The sequence below is a fragment of the Prunus dulcis genome, chromosome 5, assembly GCF_902201215.1.
Source record: "Prunus dulcis chromosome 5, ALMONDv2, whole genome shotgun sequence".
Taxonomy (NCBI): domain Eukaryota; kingdom Viridiplantae; phylum Streptophyta; class Magnoliopsida; order Rosales; family Rosaceae; genus Prunus; species Prunus dulcis.
Window position 1 is genome coordinate 15,031,744 of NC_047654.1, and position 24,959 is coordinate 15,056,702.

The 24,959-nt window shown below is 36.0% G+C and overlaps 4 protein-coding genes across 4 annotated transcripts; 3 read left to right on the forward strand and 1 right to left on the reverse strand.

Moving 5' to 3' along the window:
* Positions 1 to 839: 839 nt before the first annotated feature.
* On the reverse strand, positions 840 to 7,024 carry LOC117627343 (delta-1-pyrroline-5-carboxylate dehydrogenase 12A1, mitochondrial). The gene is made up of 16 exons (XM_034359395.1): positions 6,669 to 7,024; positions 6,097 to 6,176; positions 5,699 to 5,802; positions 5,374 to 5,441; positions 5,117 to 5,174; positions 4,909 to 5,022; positions 4,483 to 4,566; positions 4,267 to 4,371; positions 3,736 to 3,849; positions 3,428 to 3,559; positions 3,244 to 3,333; positions 2,313 to 2,402; positions 2,023 to 2,232; positions 1,633 to 1,743; positions 1,261 to 1,340; positions 840 to 1,176 (listed from the first exon to the last, which is right to left on the reverse strand). Exons 1-16 carry the CDS (start codon positions 6,752 to 6,754, stop codon positions 1,038 to 1,040), a joined length of 1,665 nt encoding a protein of 554 aa, XP_034215286.1. The 5' UTR covers positions 6,755 to 7,024; the 3' UTR covers positions 840 to 1,037.
* Positions 7,025 to 13,584: 6,560 nt separating this feature from the next.
* LOC117628383 (WRKY transcription factor 72A-like) lies at positions 13,585 to 17,150 on the forward strand. Its single transcript, XM_034360814.1, has 5 exons — positions 13,585 to 13,758; positions 14,196 to 14,279; positions 14,857 to 15,492; positions 15,592 to 15,705; positions 15,830 to 17,150. Exons 1-5 carry the CDS (start codon positions 13,621 to 13,623, stop codon positions 16,907 to 16,909), a joined length of 2,052 nt encoding a protein of 683 aa, XP_034216705.1. The 5' UTR covers positions 13,585 to 13,620; the 3' UTR covers positions 16,910 to 17,150.
* A 1,068-nt stretch (positions 17,151 to 18,218) lies between these two features.
* LOC117628569 (ubiquitin-conjugating enzyme E2 2) lies at positions 18,219 to 20,893 on the forward strand. The gene is made up of 6 exons (XM_034361055.1): positions 18,219 to 18,492; positions 19,115 to 19,256; positions 19,362 to 19,387; positions 19,821 to 19,910; positions 20,009 to 20,097; positions 20,476 to 20,893. The coding sequence occupies exons 2-6, from the start codon at positions 19,132 to 19,134 to the stop codon at positions 20,602 to 20,604; spliced, it is 459 nt and encodes a 152-aa protein (XP_034216946.1). The 5' UTR covers positions 18,219 to 18,492; positions 19,115 to 19,131; the 3' UTR covers positions 20,605 to 20,893.
* Positions 20,894 to 21,955: 1,062 nt separating this feature from the next.
* LOC117628568 (ubiquitin-conjugating enzyme E2 2) lies at positions 21,956 to 24,661 on the forward strand. Its single transcript, XM_034361054.1, has 6 exons — positions 21,956 to 22,228; positions 22,850 to 22,991; positions 23,097 to 23,122; positions 23,573 to 23,662; positions 23,761 to 23,849; positions 24,226 to 24,661. The coding sequence occupies exons 2-6, from the start codon at positions 22,867 to 22,869 to the stop codon at positions 24,352 to 24,354; spliced, it is 459 nt and encodes a 152-aa protein (XP_034216945.1). The 5' UTR covers positions 21,956 to 22,228; positions 22,850 to 22,866; the 3' UTR covers positions 24,355 to 24,661.
* The last annotated feature ends 298 nt before the right edge of the window (positions 24,662 to 24,959 follow it).

Genomic DNA, 24,959 nt, shown 5'->3' on the forward strand with positions numbered 1-24,959 from the left:
TGTACAAGATCCAATACAATCCATCCAAACTGACCGATCTAATTCAATTTAATTCAATTTCAATCGATTTCAATGATTTTGAGGATTGGATTGGACAGTCCTGATCTCTTGGACTACAGGGGTCCAAGAGATTTGTGGTCACTCACCGTTGAATGTAAATTCAACGGTTCACTCACTCTTACACTCCTTTTAAGAAACTTTTTTGAACCATTGGATTAATATCCAATAGTGAGTGACCACAATCTCTTGGACTCCTGTGGTCCAAGAGATCGGGACTGTTGGATTGGATTGGATTCATAATTTTTAAACAACATGATTGGATTAGATCTATAATTTCAAAACCGACATAATGGAGTTGTGTTTAATATATTATATTATATAATCAAAACAATCTTCTTTAATATTTGCCTCTATTAATATGTTTGGTTAGATTAAACCTAAAGATAAATGTTTAATATTTCATTATTGTCTTTTTTCCATTATCAAAACCGATCATTCAATCCAATCCAATATTAATTAAATTAGATTAAATCGAATTTAAACATATAATATGATTGGATTGGATTGAAAAAATTGCAATCCAATCTACATTGAATCGAATGTGGATTGATTAAATTATATTGGTTTCAAACTATGTGTGGTGTGTACAGTTGGGGGAGAACTTGAATTATCAGTTTCTATATTTGGAAAAAAAATAGCACTTCAATTTTTTCTTTTTAAATTTTTTGGGTTCTTTGGATGCAATTAGAAGAAATCATGAATACATAGCCACAGCATTGCGCTCTCTCTCTCTCTCTCTCTCTCTCTCTCTCTCTCTCACATATATCATAGAAAGGAAAGAAGAAAAGGGGACAATTAATCAATTAGAAGGCTTGGGAAGAAAATCCCTTCATTTTATTGCACAACTGAGAAATGTCTAAGGGTCAACGGTAGCTAATATGTGCAGCATCAGCTGATGTGTCAGAACCTACAACTACATGCTTGTTCACATCGAACGGAAGGCCCCGTGTTCTTCTCATCTGGTCCATAATGACTCTCTAAGTAGAAGGTGGAATTTCCCACTGCTTTGGAAGTGGACCAACATCATAGATGATTTCTCTATGGCATGACCAGACGAGCTTTATTGCTTCTGGGGTCCCAATGCCAGCTCCCCTTGGGTCTCCAGCTGGTCCAAACCTGTCACAAACCATCATTCGATGTATTTAAGCACTCGGAAACCTTCACATGAAGTACGAAAAGTTTAAGAAATTTTGTACCGACCAGTGATTCTGTGGAGCTCCAGTTGTTCTTGCTCTGAGTCCAGCATAAGTAGTCCCGTTTACTGAGTTCCCAATAACTTCCTGCAAATAGACTTTCAGAATAAGTATTAAAAAAAACTTTACAAAGTTGATTCAATATCCATCCTTTTAGGAAGAAGTGAATCGATAAGCTTTCAAGAAAAGACTTGCCAGGTAGGTTTCAAATGAAATGCTCATGAGGTGCATTAGTTTGTATTAAGTCCACTCTAAAGCATATAATAGCTAACTTTAAGAACTTCTTAATCCAGAGTTGTAAACTTGTAATGATGTTGAGCGTGTCGTTCGACTTAAGAAAAATTTGTGATTGTACAGATATAGACTGGTCAAATCTTGCCTGTAGAAAGAGTGGATCATTTGAAACAACAGCAGCTGTTAAGTGTGCATGCATCCTTTCTACAGCATCCAACACCAGTGGGAGTTGATCACTCCTATAGTCGGTGACAACCTAGGAGCCAGTATGTTAACGTCAGTAGCAAATATAACATAAAAGAAAAAAAAACACACACACACACACACGAAATATGCAGCCCAAAATTTTACTCTCTGTGCCCTCTCAAGCACCAACCAATTTTCAAATTGTCTAAGTTATGAATAATTTGAATGATCAAATACCATTATCCTCACCGCAAAAACTTGCCATTGAATATGATGCGATGAAGTACAGCACATTACAAAAAATATGAGAAAAATAGAAGGAACTTAGGTAGTGTCTTTTCTGTGTTACCTGAAATGGCCCAAAAATTTCTCTCGTCACAAGGTCAAAATTATTTCCCTTCAGTATTTCTTCAAGTGGAACATAAATGGCTGTAGGTTCTATGGCACCATATATGGGTGGAATGGAATGGTTCTTTAAGGGTTCACCCCCAAAGAGTAGTTTTGAACCTGATATCTGAAGCAATTTATTCTTGTGTTCTAGCATTGTTTCAGTTGTGACCTGCAACAACATAAGCGTGTAAAGAGATATGTTGTTAAATAACTTAAATTAGTACAGAACGGGACAAGTAGCGTCCTTACTGTAAGGACAGGGCCAATGGTTAAATCTTCTAAGTTCCTTCTCTCAGCCAGATCTTTCATTTTGGATAGAAGTGAAGTCTTAGACCAGTTCTGCATAGGAATATGAAAAAGTAATCAACGAAAAAGGAAAAAAGATGCTGACAGCTTGTTGATTGAAACTCAAAATGTCCAAGTCGCAACAATAATAGCCTACTAGAAACCCCACTGATGGCATGTAAGCCACAGAACAGGAGGTAAGATAGATATCTCCCCAAGATAACCACTTAGTATGCTTGACTGTAAGGTTTTAATATTGGACTTCTCATTAACCATTAAAAGGCCACATCCTAATAATCTCTACTGTGGATCAAAACCAATTAGCCTTTCATCTGTCCATTGTTTTTTGCAAGGATCTATGACAAAATTATCATCCAAATTGTTGCTGCAACATCTTAAGTACACCTATATCGAGGAACATATGCAACTGTGAGCACCTTGAGCCACTACTACTCATGACTACTCCAAGTCTCCACCTTAAATGAATTTCAATTTTGCATCATACCATCCTCTCATCATCACATGACCTATACAAGAATAATCATCCCACTTGTTGCTACAATATTTCAAAGGCACGTGCAACTCTGAGCACATGGATATGCACCTCCACCTCAAGATGCAACTTACGCCTGCACCACCTTGACTGACTTCCAATTCTGCATATTAAAACCATGCTGACACAACACCTACACCAACTAACTGGGGGCCTAGTTCACACCTTGCACCCTAATTTAACCATCTGGTGAGCTGGTGTATACTTTTACCTTGAAAGGTCTCAGTCCCAGTTAAAACTCCTAACACTTTAGTTGATGTGAGACTACTATATTTGATCCACACATATGAATAACAATCTCAGCAGGACTGTAACAGAAGGTTTAAAATTGGAGAGGCTTACCTCGTGTATGAAGAGCATCGATTGTGCAGAGCACTTCTGACCACTGCATGCATATGCATCCTGATCACAGACCCATGCAACATAGTCTTCCTGCCACATAAACGAAAACAGATAACTCAACAATGGATGTTACTCTACAGAGAGAGAATTGTATAATCTAAAACATAAAATTTTTGTAAGAAACCTCCTGAACATCAGGCCCTAAGATCTTCCAGTCAAATCCTGCATCTTCCAACTTAACACGACCCTTCAAGTCTAGAGCTAATTTTTCTGCCACTCTTGAGCTACCAGTGAAGAGGGTCATTCGTGTATTGGCCTGTTGAAGCAAAAGTAGTAAAATACTTCAATATAGTGCAAGTTATTTCAATTTGCACTTCATAAGTTAGTAACATAGCATCTACGAACTGCAAATAAGGGGAGGAAAGCTATGAGCAGTCTCTATTCTAAATTATAATACGCTGCAAATACTTTAATATTGTACTTTGAACCAACCTCCAATAGTAGCTTGTTCATTGTCTTCCCATCAGAATTGATGAACTCAACATCCTCTATTGGTAACCCACAGTAATGAAGCAGCCTCATCATTTGCTCCATAACAATGCTTACCTACAAAACAAAATGTTTGGTCAACAGTTTACCTATCCACACAGAGAGAGATCACAAAGGGCCACATGACAAACACAAAATCTAAAGGCTTGCTAGAAAAGGGTTTCCAATAGTTTAAACAAAGCCAATAAATAAATAAAAACAATTAACTTGTGGAAAGAGGTTTCGACTCAGAAATTTGTCAACCAATGACTATCTAGGCACATGCATCATACTCTCTCTCCCCCACAGTTTTAATTATATCCAAAGTACAGATGCTTCTTTCTTTTTAAATATGTACACATGTTTTTTCATCTGCTCGGTTGCAAACATATATTAACCACTGGACTGGTAAACTAATGATTATAACGGACATCAAATGTCATGTTAAAGAACAATAAACTATACCACCCACTAACAGAAATTAAACTGGAATACCTTGCTATCCACTTTGAGGATTGGCTTGTTACCCATATAAAGTGCACCCATCAACTGAAGTACAGGAATTTCTAGAGGAAAATTAAAGGGAGTAACAATTGCCACCTGCAAGAAGATTCTTTCATATGTTCAATTATGAAAATAACAAAATTTGTATGAAAAGCTTAAGATTTCAGGGTGCAAACAAAAATCAAGTATGTTCAAAGATACACTTACAGGACCATAAGGCCAACGAAAACCATGGCTTTGTTGTCCGAGATGATTTCCAGGAACCCCAAAAGACCTTGCTAAGAAGCGGACCTGCCACATATGTGTCCAAAAAGATAGTAAAGAAAGTTGAGAAGGACTTTATGTGAATTTATATTCCATTAGGTTAATGCAATGGAACGTACTGTGCTTAACCCAAGAGTATAAATAATACTCTACTCCTATACTGTGCAGGAGAAGCTAGGGATAAGTGTGACATACAGTTATGGGGCCATTTGGGCAGTACTGCATTGACACTAATAAGTACAGGACCAATCAATTGTAGGGCATTCAACTCCAATTAAGCCCCTATAACTCTTCATTCTTTTCTTTTCTCTTTCACATTTTTTACTGAAAACATAAAAGGTGAAGCTGATGTTTGTTTCTATAGTTTACCTGATCACCAGCAAAATTCTCCAGAAATTTTCGAGTAACATAAACTTCACCAGAAGCCTGCTGGTAACTCTTTGGAGCAACCCTTTGTATTAATCTTGTGAAGAAATCAAAAACCTGAAAGGTCAAAACGTCGAACTGCATCAGTCTTAATTCAAATACTGGAAAGAGGTAAAAGAAGAACACTGTCCTTCTGCTGTACACTTGTTACCTTTGGCAACGAAAGCATGTGAGCTGCCTTTGCAGATATGTCCCCAAACATAAGATACCTGCAAAAAATGGTCTATCAGTTGTAATTTTTGTTTCAAATTTTATAGAATATCACCATCAAGTTCTTCAAAGGGGAAAAGTTGATGAAAATATTGTAATCCTCTACCATGATATGATATTATGTGAGTAATCTTAGGCAACAAATAATGCCTAAAAAATTGAATGAGGGCAAAGCAACAGAATACAATCAATACAAACCTCTCTGGTGCTTTGAACGGATTGTGAAGACCATGCTTCGGGCACTTGGACAAGCTCTCAACAAACGGCTGCAATAGCAGTCCAACAAATTTAGTTAAGGTGTGCATACAATGACATAGACCATGTCAAAGTTTAAGCAAACTGTGTTGCATACAAAGTGAAATCGAAATAGGACATTATGAAAAGACATTACGAACTCTGACAAGTGCCTAAAACAGAAGCCAAGAGGGGTGCTCAGTTTCCCACTATATTCGCTGGACAAAGGAAATGATTGATTTGTAAAGAAAGCAAAAGGATACTTGTACACTATAATGTACATGCATACCTGAATTCCTGTTTCATCTACTTCACAAACTTTAATGAATGGTTCCCCATTTAAAGGATCCAAAATTGTGTTCCATCTAGCAGTTTTCTTCCATTTCCCCTGCACTAAAGAAATAAAACATTTTATTTTAAATAGATCCAAATACCAGGTTTCTTTTTTTCCAGTCGGTTTTAACCTTACTGAGAGGTCCATTGATCATTCTTTAAAAAGATAACAAGGAAAATACAAACAAATAAAAGCAAAATAACTATTCCAAGGAATAACACTTAACGGATCAGATTATAATTCCTGGTTTTACTCTCCAGTTATACTCCAAGACCAATTACTGTTCTGAGTGCAGGACATTATTCATTGTTCCGGTGGCAAATGACACATACTGCTAAAGTGTCGGAACCTACCCAAGTTTAGTACTTCAGCAGGCTGTGAACCAGATATCTCTTCTGCCTCAACGGTTGCAAAGGGTAACCCATGAACAGATCTGCCATAAAAGGAGGGAAAACGAACTTGTCAAAAATTATCACTAGAAAGGCCATTATGAATAACACATACAAAATATGTTGCAAAACTCTTCAGTTATATGGTAGAAATCAAAGTTACTACAGAAACATACATCATCAGATACAGATATTCCACCCCTACCAAAAATTACATGAATGTGCAGCATGTCTTGAATTAAAATCCAAATGCATTACATTTTCCAGAAGTCGATGGGATGAGAACATGGATCCATTAAATTAAACAGAAATATAATCTCATGGACATCAATCAATCATCCTAAACGTTGATAATGGAATGCAGAAAGCTCGATTCTTTTTGCATCACAAAGACAGATATCAATAGATATAAGAAAACCCAACACCCTAAATTGCCTATAATCCTCAAAGCAACACCAACCCAGATATATGTTTACCATTTAAATAAAACCCAAGAACCAAAATCCATATTTGATGCAGGAAACAGATTATCATACCTTGAGATGTTTAATGAACTGAACCAGCTCAAGGCTGTCCGGGGCGCTCTGGCTCTGAGTTCTCTGCAAGCCAGAATCCTATTCATGGTGACTGATGCAACAGAACTAAATGAAATATGATTGGATTTGTCCCTGAGCTATTAACTTCGATCCTCTCCTCTTTATATGCCAATCTTAGTTGCAGACTGAACCTCAAACTCTTGGAAAGCTGCGTGGAGAAAGCTGTCACTCTCACATACTCTTGGATCTTTCTGTTCCTAGATTTATGATTGTACTACTCCACTGAATTCCACGTCACAATGACACGTAATGACAATCCTGAATTGTAGCATGTGGATGAGACCAGTTGTTTACAGTGGACTCTCATGGCCTTTTTCATCACTAAAGATTCAACTTCAACATGTTTATGATGGGTTGATTCTGATTTGAGTAAAAAATAAAAAAAAAGTTTCCAATGATGAAGCGGCTGTGGGTTGTGGTTTATAGAAGATGATGGACCTCACCTCTAGACTAAATTTTGGTCAAGATAATGTTGTTAGACATTGGCAGGCAAATCGAATATGAAGATGATAAGATCATATGCCATAACTGCATAGGTGATAAGGAGGCCAAGAGAAAGGTTCCGTTTCTGATGCTTTGGAGCCCACCCCATGGTTTAGCAAGCTTTGTGCTTCATGACCCAAAAACAAAAAAAAAACAAAAAAAACCAACCTTTTTTCTTCATTGTGGTTTACTCGGCCCAACTCTGTTTCTCCTTAGCTTTTGTTAGTTTTTTGGGCCTTGGCCTCCACAACAGAAAAAAAAAAAAAAAAAAAAAAAAAAAAAAAAAAAAAAAAAAAAAAAAAAATGCTGCGCAGAAGGTTCCTTGAGAGCCATCAGATGAAGGCTCAGACAATGGTCAATGGCCGGCAGCGGCTTCCGTCGGTGGTCGTAGTCATTTTTTCTTATTGGTTCCAGATATAAACAGAGCCATTTGAGGAATATTTGTCTTCTTTTGTTTGGTGGACTTATAGACGCACCACCGAAATGTAGGTTTTGAATCTGCTCAATGAAGAGAGAGAATTAAAACACCGTGTTGGGTACGGAATAAAGTTACAACGAGGTGGATCTTGTTGAAGAAAGTTATGAGACATGTTTTGTGCATGAAGTCGGATGTTTGACCAAATGTTCTTCTTTCCTGCATTATGATCAACCTTTGATTATAATTACCTACGACTATTTTTGTGGAGAAATTAAGTGAGTTTATTGATCCATGCAGGAAGAAAGATTTCTTAAAATATCCCGGTGGGTTTGATGTTTGACAATTTGACCAGGCCTAACTGGGTAGTATATTAAGTCCATATTTAACAAATGAAAATGAAGACACCACCAATTGACATTTGAGAGCTTGCATTGCCCCACCAAACTTTTTTTCTTTTTTTCTTTTTTTTTTTCTTTTTTTTTGGGTTTGTTTATTATTATTGGACTCTGATTCAAATAAAACAATATCTAGTGGGAAGCTGTTGAGCAATTTGACTTTCAGTTTCATAATCGAAAAGAGTTTGGATCAATGAACGTACATTGTTTAGTTGTTTATTGGTTGGTTGTTCTTTCCTTCATCATGTACGCAAATCTCAGTCCATCTAGCTCGTTGACTTGGAGTCTTAGATCTAACATGCATTGCTAACCACAAAAGGAATTTTAGTTTGAGGGCATTAAGAATCTACATGATTAGTAACATGATTAGCACGACCATTGCGATACATATATTGCCTATGACTATTTTTTTTGGACAACTTCGATGGAACGAGGGAAACTTTATTGATAAAATAAAGAATTACAATGTATGAGACAAAACGCATAATCCCGACTCAAAGAATCACATAATAGGGCGTCCTCATTTAGATCAGGGGCACCTCAAACTAAATAAAATTGTCCACATTATGTTTATGCATACCAAATCAAGGAAATCGGTGTGCAACACCATTTAATGATATTATGCTTGAAGATAACAACATAAAATCAATTGTAATTAAGGACCTATTCAAGTTTTTTTCTTTTTGACCCAAAAAAAAGGTTGTACAACCGATAGGATATTTACAAATATATTTTTTATATAGGATTACACTGGTCACTCAAGAAGTTTTATCCATTATTATCATATTATCATTGAAAGATAACTCCCTTTACAATATATGTCCTTTATACTTTTTATTCTTTTTATCTAATAAAGTTATGTCGTCTTTTTATAAAAAAGGACTACACTCTCACAGTTGATATACCCACAATTAGGTATATATCGAATTTATTAAAATTATATATTATCCTCACACATCCATTCCATACAAGCCGAGCAGTAAATTTCCTCAAATCAAGTGAATACAACTACTAAAACTCAGTCAATGATTGCTAGGGATGAGGAAGGGCTGTTTGTGGCAGCTAGGGCAGTGACGTTTCAATAGGGGTGGACACAATTTTGGGTAAACTCGGCCAAACTGTCTCATTCAATTATAAAAGGGTTGGTTTGGATTGGTTTGATAATGAGTAGGTTTTGGGTTTAAAAAATCATAAACCACAATATACGAGTTGGTACCAAAACTTAAAAGTTGGCATAATTTTGGATTAACCCAACCGAACCATCCGATCTGATCACAAAATGGTTGACATGGCTTAATAATAAGTGGGTCTTGGATCCAATAAATCATATAAACTACTAGGTATGAGTTTGGTTACAAGTTAAGACCAAAACCGACCTAACTCAACCCGTGTTCACCCCTAGGTTTCAGCATGTGGCATCTCATGCACATGCTGAAACGCTGACATTCCGTGAAGGCCTACGATTTGTTTAAGACACGAGTAAGGTGTTAATGTATGCATTTTGAGTTTTTTCTTTTAGCTTCCCTTGACAATTTTGTAATAGGACAATCATTGTAGTTTCTCAAGCTTTAAGTTTAGATTAAGAATTACTTCTCTAAGGTGTTCTTATCTGCCTACATTCTGATGGAAAACAATGCGTATGACAAAGATAAATTCTGCATTACACTACATTGCATTCACTAAATTTCTTAAGATTATGACTAGTCATCTTTCCTCCGTATGACTAGTCATCTTGCATTCGTATGACTAGTCATCTTTCCTTCGTATGACTAGTCAACCTTTGTTTCAATTAGGATTTCCAGCTCACTGTTTCCAGCTGGGGGCTTAACCATTTTTTTGTCCTTTTCTACGAATTTCTCAGCTGCCATGTGTCTATTCTGACCTAGGAATTTTTGGTAAAAGCCAAAGAATTCCTCATTTAGCAGTCGTCACTTTTGGAGACAAGTTTTGGAAAGTTTCATAGCAAACTTTCGCTTCTTCTTCCTCAAGAGTAACAGTCATATTTTTCATCTTTGAGTTTTCCAAATTGTTTCTTTTTGAAAACTGCATTTGAAATATGAAAACTTCATCTTGCTAGATCAAATACTCTATCATATACATCTAGGTCAGATTCAAGATTGATTTCTTCAATAGTATGGTTTCTTGAAGAAATTGGTCATTTTCTCCATAAATCCAAATTTCATTTCAAGCTAGTGTCATGGGATGAAAGAGCTGGAGAAGGAGCTGCCATTGCCATGAAGAATTGAGCTTCAAGCTTTGCTAAGTTGGAGAAGAAGATTGCACAAAGGAGGTATAGCTCATCTTCCTAAATAGACCTAGGAATTTCTTGAGCTTGCTAGTGTTCTTTGTAAGAATCTTTTTGCTTAGTGGATTGCCTGGTCGGTTGATGACCCCCAGTTTTTCCCTATGGTGAGTTTCTGGGTGAACTATTTCTGGTTTCCATCTCTGTAAATTTTCTGAGTTTGTGTTTTTGATAGTTGACTAGTCATTTGGATTTTTGCGGTTGACTTTCTGCTGTTTGGTGTTTGCTTGATTATGTTATCTTCACACACTTTCACCATAGTTGTTGCTAGCACAGAGGATGCCTAGATTGATGGGTCCTTCTGAGTGCCTAGGTTGTCACTAGTAATTCTCTAGGCTTGCAGGTACATTTTGGTATGCTCTGTGTATGTTATTGTTTGGTATAATTCATATCTAACAGTTAACTAGTCATAAGAGTATTTGGTCAAGGTCTAGAGTGTGTGAAGTTTGTTGCGTTCTTGATTGAATATCTTTTAAATTTACCCCTCATCACCTCAGTACCATTTTCATAAGGGAGTGAAGTTGGTGGATGCAAATGTTAAGAATTTGATTCAAGCGCTTGAGACTTCGACAAATTTTGGTTTTGGTTGAAGACTGCAAGAGTCTGTTTTCTAGGTTGCAAAATACTCATATTAATTTTGTTTTTAGAGAGGCCAACATAGTGACTCATAGATTAGCTCACTTTACTTTGTCGATTAAAAATGCGTTTTTATGGTATGAGAATTCTCTAGATATCATTCAAGATGTGTTAATTGAGGACCTTTTATAATGTTTCCTTGTTGTTTGAATGCATTGATTTCTTTTAATATATATATATATATATATATATGTGGTTCTCAGTTTTGAAATTTGATCATCAAGTAGTACACTCATTTTTCGACAGGAAAGTGCATGGAATTGCATTTGCATATAACTTTGAAAAAAATAAAGCAAACCTCACCTTTTGGGGTTTTAATTAATTAATTATTGATCAAATGCGCGTACTCCAGAAACCCAACTCCCAAGTAATACTTTGATCACAATACTTGACCTGCTTAATTGTATAACCCCATCAATGCTAATAGAAAAAAACCAAGAATCTAGCAGAAGTCTCAAAGTTACGAAGACTTTTTGTATATGAGTTCTCCCGCAATCCAGTTCATGCAATGCAATATATACAGGACTACAATTCAGCAGTTGTAATAAATTATTTGTTGTATGAATGCTTAAATACGTAGTGGAAACCTTTAAATAAAATTAATTTTCCTAGACCATAGTATAGACTAAACTCATAAGCAATTGTGTTACAAGCATTATCTATCTACACGTTACACTAAAATAATGCTTATAAACCCTAACAAGCATGAATAAAGTACAGAACGTTGACCTATTAGGATGTTAATTCCTGCCCTGTTAGCATCTCCAATCCAAGATAAGGGATTACTCCGTCAGGCGGTCTTTTCGGTCCGGAGCCGGCCGGTAATGGACTATAACTCTAAACTAATTAAGCTATAGCAGCAGGTAATTGAAAGCTTATAACATTTCCGTACCAACTATATGAATATATCTATCCTTTAAGTTTATATTGCTTGGTGCGTAGCATGTAACGGGAGGGGGTGTTCCATCAAGAATTATAGTTCCTTTTAATTGTTTTATGTGAGAGGAGAGATGAGGGTAAGTTATAGTTGAGTGTACAAATGATCCTCAGTTGTTTTATGCGACGGTTTCATAGCAAATAAGTTTAACCTAAGATCAAATGATCATGCATGAAATTTTCTCATACTCGATCGAGATTGATTTGACCACCAAAATGAAAGTAATTTTCAAACATATCACGTAGTGTTGTCTCCAAGTCAGGTAGGATGAGATATATAGCTTGGAATGGACCAAGACAAATTATTAGACGTCAACGGTCTTGATCCCAAGGTTATTCTATATACCTATAGGGGCTGCCCATGGCCGAGTCTTGCGCTTACAAGTGGACTGCTTGCATTTTAAAATTACATATTTAATTTGGGCACATAGGGGTTCAAGATCAAGAGCCATCATGCTTCATATTGCTTTGTTTTTGTTCAGTAATCTAATCAATTTCAACGGATTTGTTAATAGGATAATACAATATATTCTGCTTTCGTTTCATTTTTTTTGTCAAACAAAATTTCCCCTTAACATGTCAAAGTTTTGAAACACCTAATTTGTAATTCTTGGTAATTATCTTTCTAATTAAGAAGATAAGATAATAGCTCCTCTCCACTTAATCAGGACCTGTAATTGATATCCTGTCAAATTACAATGCACCGAAAGTGATCCCATGTTTATTTAATCTCCTTTGAAATTGTGCACAAACATTGACTCCAAATCTATCTTTGAACAATATTTATCACCATAAATAATCTCTCTATTCATCACGCTTCATCATTTGTATAGTTTTTATAATGATTCAACTTAAATTTACCATTAAAAATGTAGGAATAATATGTTTGCATGCCGTCATTGACATTTTTTTTTAAATACAAAGGCGAAAGAGAATAAGGATCGAATTCTGACCGTATATATGTTCAAACTTAGCGTGTGAATTGGATGGACGAATGCATAATTTTCGGTATACCTTGGAGAGTTCCACACCTAATTCCAATTCTAGCATGAATTAATCATCGCATTAACGTTAAAGAGGTCAAATGCATGGACAAATGAATCCAAAAGGCAATAATTCTTGAACTGACCACAACATCTTTCCTTACTATAATTAACACCCATAGTTGACCTGAATCTTATTTTTTTCCTTACTAGCTACAAAACCCTAATGCCCCACCCCTAAAATAAATTTCCAGCCAATTAATTATTTGACCATGAACCAATCCCCATGTGACTTTTGCAACGTACGAAACTTCAACTTTACATATTATACAATTTTGAATTAAGTGGGGACCGAGTTTTGCGGCTTCAAGCCTTCATCTCTCTCTCTCTCTCTGTCTCTCTCTGGCATGTTATCGCAAACGTTGACGTTGAATTCTTCTTTTCAATATTTTAAAACAAAATTTAAATGAATAGTTGCAGTGTGTGGGTATGTTTTCTTCATTGCTGCAATTGGAGAAGGAAGCAGTTGACATTTTTTGTGCCGTGTTTATATAATTTAGGGGATTAATTAATAAATTATATTCAGGCTATAGAGTTCGAATAATTTCAAGGTCTAAAGGGACGAGTCAAATACTGCATGCCGTCTATAAAAGAAGAAGAGCAATTGAGGAGGCCCGCAGAATCGAGAAAGAAGGATAGACAGAAAAAGCAAAAAGGAGAGAGAGAACTGAAGAAAGCTATGGAGGCTGCTCTGGGAAAGTCCAATTCTCATGGAGGATCAGAAAAGGAAGAGAAGAGACTGGTACTTGAATCTAGCAGTCTTGCAGATCATGATGATCAAGAAGCTGCTGGTAGCAAAGAAGATACTCTTCTCAAAGTAAGTCATATTTGTTTCTAATTTTTTGTTCGAAATCAATATTCAGAAAAATAATACATGATGAAACTCCTAATTATATGTGGATATCATTAACCTTGTGATTAATTTATGCGTTGAGTACCCACAAAGGTAAAAATTCTATAAATTTTGAAAGATCACTTGTTTTAGATAACTAATATTTTTAGTTTGATGAAAATAAGGTGCCTATCCATGGCTTGCTCAGCTGCTTTTATCCTCATCCTTTGACAAAATTAAGTTATAAATTAATATATTCTTTATGAAATTTTTGAGTCAAAGGCGATAGCTTTTTATTGATGTATAGGTTGAAACAAGTACAAAAATCGGGCTTTAACATAGCGTTTTATTCTTCATGAAATTTTGTAAGTACTTAATTGCTAGCTAATATTATTTCTCTTTTAATGATATGAAATTTACAGGTTGGAAATGGAGGATCATGCCAGGAAAATAACGAAATGAAATCATCCTCACCTACACAGAAAGATTTGAGTAGCAGCAAGCAGGTAATAGAAACTGAAGCCTTTCCAATCAAGAAAATATTTCCCCGTTCTTAAAATAAACAGTTTTTGAATGTTAGCTGACTGATCTATACATTTTTCTAGTTCGTTTGGATTTCAAGTAATTTTGCATATAAAAACAAATACACATCTCAAAATATCTATCATTACTAATGGAGATTTGAAACCATCTCAATCACTGATTTGATTTTTCTTCCCAAGTTTGTCATCCCACTGAAACGTAAACGTAAAGTTATGAATATGATTCCCAAAAAGGTTAAGATCATAATTTGAAAGGTATAATATTCATGAGCAGATAAATATTTTCATTATTAGAGGACCTAAAGTTAGGGCAGAAACCAGAGAGTTCTATATGTGATGTTTGGCAATTTAGCTAGTGGTTTGAACTTGCATGACTTGTTACATGGCTGCCTATGAGCTAATTAAGCTTTTGTCTATGCTAAACCTTTAATTTGATTAGGAAGACCAACTAACTATTCGTTTAATGATACTTCTCTTTCCAATGCTAAAAGAGATTCCAAGTTTGAATATTACGACATACTAATCATGCTGAATTGAACAGATATCAACAACGAGTAATATGAAGGTGGAACCTGATCATTCAATGGCATCTACTTCATCAAGTCGAAAGGAACATGATTATCAGCTTGAATCTGCTAGAGCTGAAATGGGTGAGGTTAGAGAAGAGAATCAAAGGCTGAAGAAGTACTTAGATCGGATAACAGACGAGTACCAGACACTTCAAATGCAGTTAAATGACATTCAAGAAAAAGCAAACAAGTCCAAGGATGTTACAATTGCTAGACCTAACAATATTTATAACCATCAAGACGACGAATCCGAGATGGTCTCACTCAGCCTTGGATCGTTTTCTAGCAGAACCAAAAAGGATGAAAAGAACAAAAACCGTAGTACTAGTAGTCAAGGGAAAGAAAATGAGTCAGATAGAGAAAGCTTGTCTTTGGGGCTAGACTGCAAATATGAAGCACCTAAATCAAGTGCTACAACTACTGAAGTGCCTTTATCGAATTCAAGCCCTGCAAGCAGCCTTGAAGAGGTGCCCAAGGAAGAAGCAGGTCAGACCTGGCCACCTAAGAAAGTTCTCAAGACAGCGAGAAGTGCAGAAGATGAAGTTGCCCAACAGAACCCAGTGAAGAAAGCTAGGGTTTCAGTGAGAGCCAGATGTGATACCCCAACGGTTAGTCTACATGCAAAAATGAAATTAATTAAATATATAGCTACTAGATGTAGCCAGGCATGAGATTTTACTAACAAAATATAATGTATTTGGACACAGATGAATGATGGATGCCAGTGGAGGAAATATGGACAGAAGATTGCAAAAGGAAATCCATGCCCTCGTGCATACTACCGTTGCACCATTGCACCATCATGTCCCGTACGGAAACAGGTGAATATATATATATGCGCCTTACATGACAATAACACATCATCTGTCACATAATATGATGCACCATGTAATTTAAAAATATATTGTACATATGTTAATTTTTTTGGCTTGTGATTAATTTCAGGTACAAAGATGTGCGGAGGACATGTCCATCTTAATCACTACATATGAAGGAACACACAATCACCCACTTCCTACGTCAGCCACAGCTATGGCTTCCACCACCTCTGCAGCTGCTTCCATGCTATTATCCGGCTCATCATCATCAGCCCGGTCTGGCCTGAACCCATATGTTGGGGCTGCCACAACTGCTGCTCACGATCTTCATGGATACAATTTCTATCTCTCTGATAACTCAAAATCCAGATTCTTCATACCCAACTCTTCATTGTCATCTTCTCTTCCAACAATCACCTTAGACCTCACTTCAAATCCACCACCACCATCATCATCCTCTAATCCCTTGTCCCATTTCAATAAATTTTCTTCTTCATCAAATTCTTCTCACCAACTATACCCTCCCACAAGCCTCAACTTTGGTTCTAATTCTGAATCCAATACCAACATGTCATGGAGCAATGGGTTGCTTTCCTATGGGGCTCAATTACCACCACACAATATCAACAACAAGAACCAAATTGGATCACTAAGTAGTCATGGAATTAGGCAACAGCAGCAGCCTCTACAAAACAATATATACCAAAACTACATGCACAAGAATAATCTTAACCCAACTCCTCCTCCTCATCCTTCTCAAGGAGCATCTCCACATCAGTTTCAACCAGACCCCATTGCTGCTGCAACCAAGGCAATCACAGCTGACCCAAGTTTCCAATCTGCCTTAGCAGCTGCACTTTCTTCAATCATTGGGAGCAACAGTAATGTTGGGACAGGTGGCACTACTGGAATGCTAGGCAACAACAACAATCAGGCTGGTGGTGGTGACAATATCAATATGGCTCAGAAATTCAAATGGGGTGACCAATTTGCCGGAAGTACAACTACTACTTCTTCTCCATACCTCCAAACGCAGATAGGGAACAATAGTACCATTGGATGTGCATCAAGCTATTTGAACAAAACGACTTCTGCGAATTCGCAGCCCGGGAGCTTGATGTTTCTGCCACCTTCATTGCCATTTGCAAGTGCCCCCAAGAGCGCATCTACGTCTCCTGGTGACACTAGAGATCACAAAAGTTTATAGTTTTTCTTGGAATATATATCTGTTAATTTGTAATCAAGCAAGAGTAGAGGCAATTAATTCAACCAAGACAATTAAACTGAGTTTGATTTTGTGCATTATTAGAATATTTTTTTTTTTTTTTTGTTCTTCTAAGTATACAGTTGTAATGGTATATGTTGTAAAATTGTAATTTCCATCTAGGACGTGGATGTATGTGGAAAAAATTGACCATGGATTAACTGACATAAGCTTTGATGTTTAAGTATGCTTTAACTCTTAATCACTTTGTTAACGTCCTTAATAAAAACACTGCATTGATCCTGCAGCGGTCATTTTCAGTGACACTGAATTGCCGACCATTTTATATTCTTTAGCCACAGAGACAAAATTTATGGACCCCTCCCCCCACACTCCATATTGTAGTCAAAGTACGTCAAATACTACTCTCTAAATTATTGTTCGTAGGCTCCGTCTACAATTTACCATCCTCATCCAATTATTAGGTCACAATTTAATCGATCAATATGCTCTGCGGGCCCCAGGATCAATGTATCTACTTGTAAAAGCCAAACCAAGCCCCCCTTTAAGTTCCTTTCCTGATGCTCTGCATAGTTTTTTCCAGCTAGCTCATGAAATATATTCTGTGAATATAAATGAGGAGACAAAAAGGGAGCATCATGAAATGGCAACAAGGGCTATATGGTTGGTATGTCATGAATACACTGTGATTATAATTTGTAAAGAGTAAACTATGAAAACGAGTGATTATCAATTGTTAATATGTAGGTGTTTTGTAATCACACATATATTAATAATAAATAATCATTCATGCACGCACGCATACTGTAATATATGAGATATAACTTCATTTATAAGCTCTTATAATTCTCTTTATTCTCAATATTATAAAAAATTTAAGAGTATTATTAAAGTCACCCATTTCAAGGTCTTATATTTGGTAATTTGACAACTCAAAGATGGACATGGTAGCTTTTGAATCTCTCAAGAGAATGAAAAACCATAAAAAGGAAAAAGGACAAAGAAAAAAGAAAAAGGTGGAGAGAAAATTTTCTTCATTCACTTTTGGAAGATTTTGGAAAAGACTAAAAGAGAGAGAAATTTTTTAAAAGAAGCCAAAATAGACAAAATTTGCCTTCTTTATTTTTGAATTTCCCAAGAAATCATTTACATTTGCATGTCTTTGTTTTGAAAGTTGAAAGATTTTTTTGTATTTTTTTAAATTTTTTCAAAAGTGAAAATTTTTTTATGTCTAAAACTTAAATTTATTTTCACTTTTTATAGGAGAATTATCAGAAGGAGAAGGCAAGCAGGCAAGTAGGGAGGGTCAGTGCTGAGTAGACCGACCCCAACCACACCGCAAAATTCCTACGTTCACATTCACTTGATAATTCTGATACAAGCTAATTTACAAAACAACCTCCACCCTTCTCTCTCTCTCTCTCTCTCTCTCAGTAATTCTGCGTTCCTCTCCTCCCAGACCTAATGGCTTCGATCTGATTAAACCCACCTCCAAAGCCCCTTCCTTCAACAACCCAATTCTGAACCTGTTCAGATCGAGACCTCTTGGAGATTCGGAGCTCCAGGTGAGAAAATTCTCCCCAAATTATCTTCAATTTCTTTTGTTCTTATTCATTTCCAAGTTTAATTTTAGAATTGGTTGTTATTTTAGGCGGGTAACGAACCTATAATCAGAAATATCCGAATTTTATGTCTGGATGGGGTCAAGTGCCTAGCTTTATTAGCTTTGTAGTCAATTGGGTATTTGTAGTCCAAATATGAATTAGGGTTTTGTTTCTTAGGGTCAAATTAGTGAAGAGAATATGCTTCTTTTCGTTATCATGGATACCGTAGCTCTAAACACCTAAAAAGTTTTTTAATTGAAGTGAAATTTCCAGTTTTTGAGCTTACTTTCAGGTCCTGAGCTTTGTTTTTGTGTATATTTAGCTCAGCTAAAGCTATCCTAGCTGGTAATTTGTAGTATTTGTATTGATGATTCTATTTCTTCATGACTATGTATCTTACCCGTTGCCCAAATTGCTTGCCCCAATTTTTATACATTCAATTTGGTGTAGAAATTTTTTTCTTTTACTTTTTTGGTAGGCATTGGAAACATGCAATGGGATTCACCTCCAATGCACGGTTAATCTTAAAAGACATATTGAATTGGGTTGATGTTTATTGGTTGTTGGTTGCTGTGATGTATAGGTGGTAGCAAACTAGCAATGTCGACTCCTGCGAGGAAGAGGCTGATGAGAGACTTCAAGAGGCTGCAACAAGACCCACCTGCAGGGATTAGTGGGGCACCCCAAGATAACAATATAATGCTGTGGAATGCTGTTATATTTGGGTATGTTGGAAAAATGAAATGCATAAAAAGAAATTACTATAGTGTTCTCTTTGTTATGCAACATTAATATTCATTTTTTCGTTTCTTGTCTGGTTTGGATTGCAGTCCAGATGATACTCCTTGGGATGGAGGTTAGTTAATCCTTGTACTGAAGCTTTTGATTATGTTAATGTTTTTCAGACGTGGGATATTCTGATCTAAGTTTTACATTCTAGAATGAAGATGAACAGCATGTACAGTAGTTATGTTATACTTTAGTTAAAATAGTAATTCCAAAGTGTTTCCCTTTCTTTTGTAAAGGATTTTATATCTTCTTCTTGACGAAATAATTAGATTGCGGTCTGATGGATTCCTTATTTCACTAAGTTCCTAAAATTTTCGTACTTTCTAATACTAAATTCTGAAAACCAGAACCTGAATATTGAGTAAATAACTAAAAGCTTTCCTCCTTTGTTTTTGTCATGTCTTTTGCCCATTGATGTGACCACGGTATGCATGTTTCTGTTAAATAACCTTAACTTTGTTAATATCTACATTTAAGAACTCTCTGTTGGAGTAATACAGGCACGTTTAAGTTGACCCTTCAGTTTACAGAGGATTACCCAAACAAACCACCGACAGTCCGATTTGTTTCTCGAATGTTTCATCCAAATAGTAAGTTGGATTATACATGTCTTGACATCACAATTTTCTGCATGTTAAGCATTTCTCCTCTGGTTTCTGAATTCAATTTTTCTTTCAAATTTGGCCAGTTTATGCAGATGGAAGTATTTGTTTGGATATTTTACAGAATCAGTGGAGTCCTATATATGATGTGGCAGCTATACTCACGTCTATTCAGGTAGGATTGAATTGTGTGGATAGGATTTTTGTTCCTTGCTTATATTTATGAATTTTCATAGCATGTAGCAAAGGTGTGTCGCCTATAACATACATTTGACTTAGAACTTAAAGAAACATCGTATTGGGGAGGTTAAAGTTTTGCTTCTACACCTTAGGGTCTTAAGGAAAGCTAGTACGTTTATCTTTATTCCAGTACAGTGTGGAGTTTTATATATCCGTACTACAAATGTGGCTGCACATGCCAATGAAGGCATGTAGGTATTTCGATGTAGACCAACTATGAATGGAAATAGTGATGTATGTGTTGAGAAACTTTTAGTGTGCTAAACACCAACAATCTGAGAAGACCCTAACATCTACCATTTTCTTATTGCAGTCACTACTATGTGATCCCAACCCAAACTCTCCTGCTAATTCAGAAGCTGCTCGCATGTTTAGCGAGAACAAGCGTGAGTACAACCGAAGAGTGAGAGAAATCGTGGAACAGAGTTGGACAGCAGACTAACTCCTTCACATGGGAGCTTGTAGGACAGTCGGAATTTGTTCAAAGGCATTTTATAAGTAGCATTTCTAGCTACTGCGAGAATCGTTATGCCAACTTATCAACATTTATCCTGTATTTCAATGTTTTATTCCCAAATTATGACGCTTAGGATTTGTTCTTCAAAGTATACAGTTGTGATGGTATATGTTGTAAATTGTAATTTCCATCTAGGACGTGGATGTATGTGGAAAGGATTGACCATGGATTAGCTGACATAAGCTTTGATGTTTAAGTATGCTTTAACTCTTAATCACTTTGTTAACGTCCATAATAAAAACACTGCATTGATCCTGCAGTGGTCATTTTCAGTGACACTGAATTGCCGACCATTTTATATTCCTTAGCTATAGAGACAAAATTTATGGACCCACCCCACTCCATATTGTAGTCAAAGTACGTCAAATAAAATACTACTCTCTAGATTATTGTTCGTAGGCTCCGTCTAAAATTTACCATCCTCATCCAATTATTAGGTCACAATTTAATCGATCAATATGCTCTGCGGGCCCCAGGATCAATGTATCTACTTGTAAAAGCCAAACCAAGCCCCCCTTAAGTTCCTTTCCTGATGCTCTGCATAGTATTTTTCCAGCTAGCTCATGAAATATATTCTGTGAATATAAATGAGGAGACAAAAAGGGAGCATCATGAAATGGCAACAAGGGCTATATGGTTGGTATGTCATGAATACACTGTGATTATAATTTGTAAAGAGTAAACTATGAAAACGAGTGATTATCAATTGTTAATATGTAGGTGTTTTGTAATCACACATATATTAATAATAAATAATCATTCATGCACGCACGCATACTGTAATATATGAGATATAACTTCATTTATAAGCTCTTATAATTCTCTTTATTCTCAATATTATAAAAAATTTAAGAGTATTATTAAAGTCACCCATTTCAAGGTCTTATATTTGGTAATTTGACAACTCAAAGATGGACATGGTAGCTTTTGAATCTCTTAAGAGAATGAAAAACCATAAAAAGGCAAAAGGACAAAGAAAAAAGAAAAAGGTAGAGAGAAAATTTCCTTCATTCATTTTTGGAAGACTTTAGAAAAGACCAAAAGAGAGAGAAATTTTTTAAAAGAAGCCAAAATAGACAAAATTTGCCTTCTTTATTTTTGAATTTCCCAAAAAATCATTTACATTTGCATGTCTTTATTTTGAAAATTGAGAAATTTTTTTATATTTTTTTTAAAAAATTTAACTTCTTCAAAAGTACAAGTTTTTTTATGTCTAAAACCTAAATTTATTTTCACTTTTTTATAGGAGAATATATCAGAAGGAGAAGGCAAGCAGGCAAGTAGGGAGGGTCAGTGCTGAGTAGACCGACCCCAACCACACCGCAAAATTCCTACGTTCACATTCACTTGATAATTCTGATACAAGCTAATTTACAAAACAACCTCCACCCTTCTCTCTCTCTCTCTCTCTCTCTCAGTAATTCTGCGTTCCTCTCCTCCCAGACCTAATGGCTTCGATCTGATTAAACCCACCTCCAAAGCCCCTTCCTTCAACAACCCAATTCTGAACCTGTTCAGATCGAGACCTCTTGGAGATTCGGAGCTCCAGGTGAGAAAATTCTCCCCAAATTATCTTCAATTTCTTTTGTTCTTATTCATTTCCAAGTTTAATTTTAGAATTGGTTGTTATTTTAGGCGGGTAACGAACCTATAATCAGAAATATCCGAATTTTATGTCTGGATGGGGTCAAGTGCCTAGCTTTATTAGCTTTGTAGTCAATTGGGTATTTGTAGTCCAAATATGAATTAGGGTTTTGTTTCTTAGGGTCAAATTAGTGAAGAGAATATGCTTCTTTTCGTTATCATGGATACCGTAGCTCTAAACACCTAAAAAGTTGCTTAATTGAAGTGAAATTTCCAGTTTTTGGGCTTACTTTCAGGTCCTGAGCTTTGTTTTTTTGTATATTTAACTCAGCTAAGCTGTCCTAGCTGGTAATTTGAAGTATTTGTATTGATGATTCTATTTCTTCATGACTATGTATCTTACCCGTTGCCCAAATTGCTTGCCCCAATTTTTATACATTCAATTTGGTGTAGAAATTTTTTTCTTTTACTTTTTTGGTAGGCATTGGAAACATGCAATGGGATTCACCTCCAATGCACGGTTAATCTTAAAAGACATATTGAATTGGGTTGATGTTTATTGGTTGTTGGTTGCTGTGATGTATAGGTGGTAGCAAACTAGCAATGTCGACTCCTGCGAGGAAGAGGCTGATGAGAGACTTCAAGAGGCTGCAACAAGACCCACCTGCAGGGATTAGTGGGGCACCCCAAGATAACAATATAATGCTGTGGAATGCTGTTATATTTGGGTATGTTGGAAAAATGAAATGCATAAAAAGAAATTACTATAGTGTTCTCTTTGTTATGCAACATTAATATTCATTTTTTCGTTTCTTGTCTGGTTTGGATTGCAGTCCAGATGATACTCCTTGGGATGGAGGTTAGTTAATCCTTGTACTGAAGCTTTTGATTATGTTAATGTTTTTTGAGAAGAGATTATATTAATGTTTTTCAGACGTGGGATATTCTGATCTAAGTTTTACATTCTAGGATGAAGATGAACCGCATGTACAGTAGTTATGTTATGCTTTAGTTAAAATAGCAATTCCAAAGTGTTTCCCTTTCTTTTGTAAAGGATTTTATATCTTCTTCTTGATGAAATAATTAGATTGCGGTCCGATATTTCACTAAATTCCTAAAATTTTCGTACTTTCTAATACTAAATTCTCAAAATTTGAACCTGAATATTGAGTAAATAACTAAAAGCTTTCCTCCTTTGTTTCTGTCATGTCTTTTGCCCATTGATGTGACCACGGTATGCATGTTTCTGTTAAATAACCTTAACTTTGTTAATATCTACATTTAAGAACTCTCTGTTGGAGTAATACAGGCACGTTTAAGTTGACCCTTCAGTTTACAGAGGATTACCCAAACAAACCCCCGACAGTCCGATTTGTTTCTCGAATGTTTCATCCAAATAGTAAGTTGGATTATACATGTCTTGACATCACAATTTTCTGCATGTTAAGCATTTCTCCTCTGGTTTCTGAATTCAATTTTTCTTTCAAATTTGGCCAGTTTATGCAGATGGAAGTATTTGTTTGGATATTTTACAGAACCAGTGGAGTCCTATATATGATGTGGCAGCTATACTCACGTCTATTCAGGTAGGGTTGAATTGTGTGGATAGGATTTTTGTTCCTTGCTTATATTTATGAATTTTCATAGCATGTAGCAAAGGTGTGTCGCCTATAACATACATTTGACTTAGAACTTAAAGAAACATCATATTGGGGAGGTTAAAGTTTTGCTTCTACACCTTAGGGTCTTAAGGAAGGCTAGTACGTTTATCTTTATTCCAGTACAGTGTGGAGTTTTATATCTATACTACAAATGTAGCTGCACATGCCAATGAAGGCTTGTAGGTTTTTCGATGTAGACCAACTATGAATGGAAATAGTGATGTATGTGTTGAGAAACTTTTAGTGTGTGAAACACCACCAATCTGAGAAGACCCTAACATCTACCATTTTCTTATTGCAGTCACTACTATGTGATCCCAACCCAAACTCTCCTGCTAATTCAGAAGCTGCTCGCATGTTTAGCGAGAACAAGCGTGAGTACAACCGAAGAGTGAGAGAAATCGTGGAACAGAGTTGGACAGCAGACTAACTCCTTCACATGGGAGCTTGTAGGACAGTCGGAATTTGTTCAAAGGCATTTTATAAGTAGCATTTCTAGCTACTGCGAGAATCGTTATGCCAACTTATCAACATTTATCCTGTATTTCAATGTTTTATTCCCAAATTATGACACTTTGGATTTGCTTTGTCTTAAGATATGTCTTGCCAGCTGCCACATTGCATTCTTAGTTAAGCTCGTGTAAAATAGTGTTGTGTATCAATTTGCATTGGTTTGTTATGAACTTGGATGTTCGGTATTTGAAATGAAAATTAGTAGTTTACTACAAAAGCAGAAATTTTCGGTCCTTAATTTTATTTTCTTCTCAATCGAGTAGATTGCCACTTAGCAGCTGGATCAAGGAATTGAGCTCATAATTGGTAGACTCCTTACAATTTGCCTCTACTTCTTTGCCAGTGTGCTTGAGAACTAAGGGGGTTGGTGGGTTTAAATTTTAGTACATATTGGTGCACTAATTTGAGTGTAAATTAAAACCAGTTGTAATATCATCCAAGGTATCGTAATCACTATAACGTTACTTAGATAACATGAAAATCAGAAATTATCGCACAAATGAACAAACAATTGGATTTGAC